Genomic DNA, 6,946 nt, shown 5'->3' on the forward strand with positions numbered 1-6,946 from the left:
ACAGAACCGCTGCTTTAGAACATTGATTTTGAAACTTGTGAATCCATTAGAATCGTTAGAAGACAGAATCGCGATTCATATATGAATAGATTTTTATGTGCACCTCTAGTTTTCTCTTCCTCTTCTCTAAAGCAGCGCAGCATGGCCTCACCCCCTTTGCTGCCTTTTCCCGAGGGCGGGGTTTATCAGGGTTTGTGATGTCACGAACCCGGGAAGTAACTTGTTGTAGTCCCTACCAGCCGTTTTTGTAGGCATTAAACTGCCAGAATTTTAAAAGACGATATCTCCATTTGCATTGAGCTTTCAGCTTCGTAACTTTGCAGATATCGTTTATGCTCAAACAGCAACATTACACACTAACTAACATTAAAAAAGTGAAATCGCAATCAACCACCCATTTAAAAACTGTTTTCAGGGGTGAGTGAATTTTGACCAAATAAAACACCTCTAATTGGCCAGATAAGTCTGTGATTGGCTATATTGTGAGTTTAATGCAGAAAATTGCTGATGCATATTAAAATAATTAAAGGGATAGTTCACCCAAAAATGAAGATTTGCTGTTATATTTGCTGGCCTTCGATGCCCGGGAGGTGATATGGTCGGTTCACTTAGTTTTGTCATGGCCAAGACATAACTCGTGGGAACGTGGCCACGAGATATTAATTTGAGGGAATGTCATATTTACTCGTGGGAACGTGATATTATGTTGTGGTCACAAGATAATTTTGTCGAGGTAACGGCATCCTTATGTTGTGGCCTCGAGATGCTATGTTGAGGGAACAACATATTTTTCTCGTGGCCACGAGTTTAATGCGTAAACAAACCTGTGTGACCATAGCAACATGGGATTATCAGAGATGGATTCATTTAATATTTTATTTTGAATTAAGAAATTATTACATTATTAAATCATTATATTAACCATAGGCCTTGTCTACCGGGCTGTATTACGTGCAATAGTCAGCATTCAAATGAAGTTTATCATGAATAAATGTTACATAAAGTGCATAATATAAAATAGGTTATATTTTTATATTCGTTTATATTACTTTTTTTCCCTTCATTTCAATCTCTTTACTTAACGTTCTGAATACTTTTGTATATAATAGCCTACTGTACATGCTAATAAAGCTTTGATTATGCTGACTGGAATTTTTGCTGGAATGCTGTTTAATGTAACATTTCATTTTATTTCTGCTAATTAATAGACCATAATTATAAATACTATAGTGTTTCGTTGAGGAATTAATCATTCATAAATGCTTTTTAATTGACGATGAAGCCATTTGAAGTCATGAAACTTGCAGGATGTATTAAGCATACAAACACCTGTTGTGTATCAAAAGATCAAGAGAAATTTGGTTTCTCATATGATCACTTAAAAGAAGCTTTTTAACTTGTGGCTCCTCACAATATATTGAGGTCTTATGCAGCAAAACGATCGGTCTGTGCAAGAGACATTATTTACAACATTATAAACAGCCACGTTTTGCATCATTATTGGGTGCTTTAGTAATATAATTGCGTATATATGTAGTCATTGCTTGATTACATATACTGGGGAATCGGTTATTTGAACCAGTTCATCGACACAAATTGTCTGAAAGAACCAGTTTGCGAAAAAGAAGTGGACTTCCCCGTTTTCTTGAGGCTCTGGATTACAGATAATGTTGTAAATTATGTTCAGTTTATTGTACAGACTGATCATTTCACTTTATAAGAACTCAATATATCATCAGGAGCCACGGGTATTAATTTGCCTGTATATGCTTTTTGACTCTCAAAGTGATGGCAGCCATAGACTTGCATTTTATGAATCACCAAGGACTACGGTTTCAGCTAAATACCTCCTTTACTCTATATTACTAAAGAAAAAAAGGTCACTTACATCTTGCATGTCCTGAGGATGAGTTCATTTTTGAATAACCCATCCTTTTAATAGTGCTTTTTTTTTTTTTATTCTGTTAAGGAATATGTAGGACAAAATTATGACTAGTACAGATCAGTGTCATATGGTGTGCCATTGATGATTTTCAACGACGAAACTCTGCATGGCACAAGCTGGCATCTAATCACCCAGCCAATGACACGACATGCATCCTATGCCTCTTGTCCTGGTTGTGTGGATGAACTTACATATTGTTTTGATTTTCAGCTTAAACATGCTGAAGTGGTGGAAGAGGCAGATGGACACCCAGACGGCTGAGTGAAAGAAGACAAAGACATTGTACTTTTGAGCCATTGTTTTTTATTTGTTTTCATTCCAGTTAGTTTCCATATTCTTTCTGTTCAATTGTTACAAGAGTGAGTGAGTGTATGTGAGGCAGATTTTGTGGACAAAATTGTGTAGCCATTGTGATGGTTTGGATGTTTAACAGTAAGTAGAACGAACATGTATATCAGCTGAAGGATAACATTCTAAGCTCTTGAAATAAACTCATGTTTGTTTACTGTCACCTGTATGCATAGTATGAAAGCTTCTCCATTTCTACCTTGATAAGAGCAGGTTACCATTAGTTATGCAAGCCACTTCAGTGTTCATGACCGGTAATGAAATACACTGTGTGTGAGAGTGCAGGTCTACTTTGACATAACACTGAAATCTAAAATGCTTAAACCTCACAGTATTCAATTATTTGTAAAGAAATTGGCCCCAAAACTATATGAATGAGTGTACAAATATCCGTTAGTTCAGCAGACATTACAAATGTATCTTACCACAAACCAATACACTATACCTTGCAGCTTGTGTCTGTGAAGGTCAGAATTAAATAAACGTCCAATGATTTGTACAAGTAGAGGCACATTTGTGAATACAGTGGTTCACGTTTGTGTAAATATATCAACCAATATTCCAATTTGAACACAAAATGGTCTGGTGAAGAGTTTACCTTCTAAAAACACAAACAACTACCAGTGAATAGTAAGATATATTTGCAACAATTATCGAAATGATAGACATCTGTGCACACAATTAAATATTGAGACTAATATCTAGTCCTCTCTTTACAATAGTCAAACAATGCTGAATAAAAAACAAACAAATGTATCTACATTCCAATACATTTAAACTAAGACATTTAGTAAATAGCAAAAAAAAAATGTAATGGTTAATTTAATTTTTCTAATAAATAAATGGATTTAAAATCAAACCACAAAAATAAAGACAAGAAACACAGAACTAAACAGCCAAATATTTCATTCATGACAATTGGGAAAGTATTTTGATTGTCAAAGGTACAGATACAAACGTGAAACTTCACAATAAATAAATATAATAATCTGCAATACAGTCTAGCCTTTTGATACTATATTCAATTTAAATTGTTTTGTTTTTTTTTTGCACATTTTGGCCTTGATCTGGAGCTTGCCTGACAATAACAGCCAGCACTGGTGCATTGTGGGTGAAGGGACAACACTAATGTGTGTAATTGAAAGACTGGTGTAAGCAGCATCAGTCCACGGTTTATATATATACATACACACACATACACATTCCTCCTACAACTGGAGCTCTAGATTTGGCTTTTGGCTCCAGTACAGATTTTAAATATCAAACTTTATGGTGTTTAGGGAGTGCTCTGATGTCCATTGTGTCGAGGAGAGTCAAGCCGCATGATTTGCCGTGGGGTGCCGTACCCTACCATGCCAGATTGAGATGCTCCACGATTGCTTCCCATTTGCATGCCGATAAGACTGCGACCTTGACGCAGCTGCTCCTCAGAAAACTCCCTCTTGTGGACCTTGGCTTTCCTAAAACATAATAAAAACATTAACATGCAGGAAGTGTGTGCTTAGAGGTTGCATGAAATGGAGCAGCTGTATTTGATTTAGTCCCGTAGATCCAGACTTCTGACTGTTGGCATAAAGTCTGGTCCAAGTTGCAGACAACAGCAAAGAAATTTGGGTTGATTTTCTCTGGTCTTTCGTTTGAAAAATAACAAAGATTGTTTTACCACTGATAACATGACAGAATGTATTTCAAAGATCCAAAGCCACTAATTCTCTATATACATCCGTACCCACTGTACATGCTCATTGGCCTTTTGTAATGTTGCGATTGTGACACTTGCACAACAAGACCAGTGAGACACTCTACTATCTTGTGCTCTATGCGAACACATGCCAGTCCACATAAAGTACAGAAGTTGTGTTGAATTGAATTTCAAGTATAAATTAAAACTGTGCTTTTTTTATTTTCCGCCACTGATTTTGGTCTTTAAGTTAGTTTAAGCCAATGCAGTGCCACTGGTTGTCTTTGCAGTCTAAATAAATCTGATGATCAAGACATGAAAATGGTATATGCTTATACCACAAATTGAAGTAAAATAGCATGATGGCAAATTTTGTTAGATGCTTAGTGCTTACATGAGAATGCAACAATAGGGAGGTGTGTGCTATCAAGAAGACAATTTCATGGCAAGACAGTGTCCTAATACGTTTGCGCTGTCTTTTTACATATTCAAAAATGTGTTCTTTCCCATCATCAGCAAAGTTAACGCTTTTAGCGCACGGTAATTGAGATGCAGCATATTAATTGACAATATGGTACAAAATGCCCTGAATACTTGAATAATATTAGGCCACTTAAGTATATTTGACAAGAAAATACTATTTTGGCTTTTCTACTTCAATTTTTTTTTTTCTGTGAATTGCTGAAAATTGTTTCTAAACCTAATTTTTCCCACATGCACACATCCACAATGCCTTTTCGTTGTACGGCGTCACAATCATCATGTCACATGATTATTTTATTATTCCGCAATGTGATTATCATTCCAGATTATGATTCCAGCTCTCAGATGTGTAAGATACAGGAAAAGGTTCCCCATGTTAAAAATTAGTTTTTTTTATTTTAAATGACCTCTTAAACACCTCCCTTCCTCCCTCATATTCAGCACCTACTGTTCCACTCATGAGCCATTTCTGGAAGCTTTTTTTACAGTTAACTGTCAGTCAAAACGAAATAGTTTAAAATAAGTTGCTGTGATTGACATGTCGTGTCATCTGTGGAAGGCTGTAAGTGCCACTTAAAAAATGAAACCAACAAAAAATAAAAATGTAAATAAATAAATGTTCAAATAGCCTATAAGAAACATAGATTTATTTAGTTTGTTTGATTTGTAATAATAGTAATAATAAAATGAATTGAACAATAATTTTAAAGAAACTTTGTATTAAGCCTTTTTTCACAAAGCATTTGCTAAACACTTTTCTTTATCGGATACATATTTAATAATTAATACATTGATGATTCCTTCATTTTATTTTTAAGTGCTCTTCTAGTCTGTATAAGCATTTTATACTATGCTGAAAAGCATTGCTGCAAGCAATCTCTGAGAGAACTCGGCAGCTAAAATTTGGCTGCTGCTCTGCTCACAACCCTGCAGATCAGCAAAGCTGCCTCAGCCATCGCCACTGACTTAATCAGTCAATCGGTTTTGTCCATATCAATCACTGTTTGCCTGTGTGTGCATCCAGCTGTGCTCTTACATCCCTCAGCATGTCCATGTAGAGCCTATTGGTCTCACTATGGAGAGAAAGAAGACATTTAATTCCTTTGAATTGCTCTCAGTATCATAATTTAAACTATTTAGGATACTCACTCAGCCAGAGAACGGTCAAACACCAGGTTTCCCATGTCCATGTAATACTGTGCATTTGTTCTCAAATCAGTCCAGTATTCATTTGCCTGCCACATAGACAACATAGTGCTGCGCAGCGATACTAATTACTTACTTAGCCTAATGTCATTAGCAACAGATTAATTTATTCATTCTTTTATGTGTTGCACTACATTTTAATTAGTTTTCCATTCATTTCACTATAGGCTATTAAAAATGTAAGACTGATTATGTCTTGAAGGAATAATTCACGCAAAAATTTAAATGTACTCACCCTCAAGACATCCAAGATGCAGATGAGTTTGTTACTTCATGGGAAGAGTTTTGGAGAAATTTAGCATCACATCACTTGCTCACCAAAGGATCCTCTGCAGTGAATGGGTGCCGTCAGAATGAGAGTCCAAACAGCTGATAAAAACATCACACAAGTAATCCACACAACTCCAGTCCACCAATTAATGTCTTGTAACACGAAACGCTGTTTGTGAGAAATAAATGCATTATTAAGACATTTTACAAACCAATCAAATTGGCTAAAATACAAGTCCTTCATGCATAACATTGCTTTCGCCATCGAAAAAGTTGTCTTATCTGAATTAGGAGAGACATTTGCACAGATAAAGCACTGCTTACAAGCTAAACCAATCCAAAAACTGTTCTATACAAACATGTGGATTTTGATGTAAGAGAACAATAGGGGATGGATTTTTTTCAATGGAGGAATTCATTATGGATTATGGACTCATATTTTGTCCAGAAGGGATGGTTTAGAGATAAAACGCATGAACAATGGATGTTTCTCCTACAAACACATAGCTTTTTAACTTCACAAGATGTTAACTGATGGACTGGAGCCGTGAGGATTACTTGTGGATTTTTGTTCTGTTTTTATCAGCTGTTTGTACTCTCATTCTGACGGCACCCATTCACATTGCTGAGCAAGTGAGGTAAAGCTACATTTCTCCAAATGAACAAACAAACACATCTACATCACACAAACATCCAGGATTAGTCTAAATCCAGAAAATGATATTTCATGCTTAGAACCTCTAAAGAGAACAAATAGAACCTTTTTACCAGGCTACAGAAAAACCTTAATTAATGCAAATAGTGCTATAGCTTTTAGAGATTTCAAATATGATTTTAGGTCCATTTCACTCATACATTTCACTCATCACATCATACAGTCACTATAATCAGCTGATCAATGCAAGTAGCCTTTACCAAACACATTCAGTCTGAGGCTAGTGTTGCTAGTGTTCACCTGCTCCTGTAAGGTGTAACCCCATTGGTTCTGGGCATAATTGGGGTCCCAGTAGCCA

The 6,946-nt window shown here is 35.9% G+C and overlaps 1 protein-coding gene and 1 long non-coding RNA gene across 2 annotated transcripts in view; one reads left to right on the top strand and one right to left on the bottom strand.

Moving 5' to 3' along the window:
- The window catches only part of LOC107560316 (matrin-3), a 28,410-nt gene extending 25,305 nt beyond the window's left edge, over positions 1 to 3,105 (top strand). Inside the window, exon 19 of the mRNA XM_016244460.1 lies at positions 2,156 to 3,105. Within this exon, the coding sequence (XP_016099946.1) occupies positions 2,156 to 2,206 (51 nt within the window). The 3' untranslated portion in view covers positions 2,207 to 3,105. The remainder of the gene's footprint in view (positions 1 to 2,155) is intronic.
- A 2,366-nt stretch (positions 3,106 to 5,471) lies between these two features.
- On the bottom strand, positions 5,472 to 6,946 carry LOC107560325 (uncharacterized). Its single transcript, XR_001605714.1, has 3 exons — positions 6,889 to 6,946; positions 5,607 to 5,692; positions 5,472 to 5,530 (listed from the first exon to the last, which is right to left on the bottom strand). It is a non-coding gene; the product is annotated as an uncharacterized lncRNA (long non-coding RNA).

This window comes from Sinocyclocheilus grahami, unplaced genomic scaffold, assembly GCF_001515645.1.
Source record: "Sinocyclocheilus grahami isolate Dianchi unplaced genomic scaffold, SAMN03320097.WGS_v1.1 scaffold720.1, whole genome shotgun sequence".
Lineage (NCBI taxonomy): Eukaryota > Metazoa > Chordata > Actinopteri > Cypriniformes > Cyprinidae > Sinocyclocheilus > Sinocyclocheilus grahami.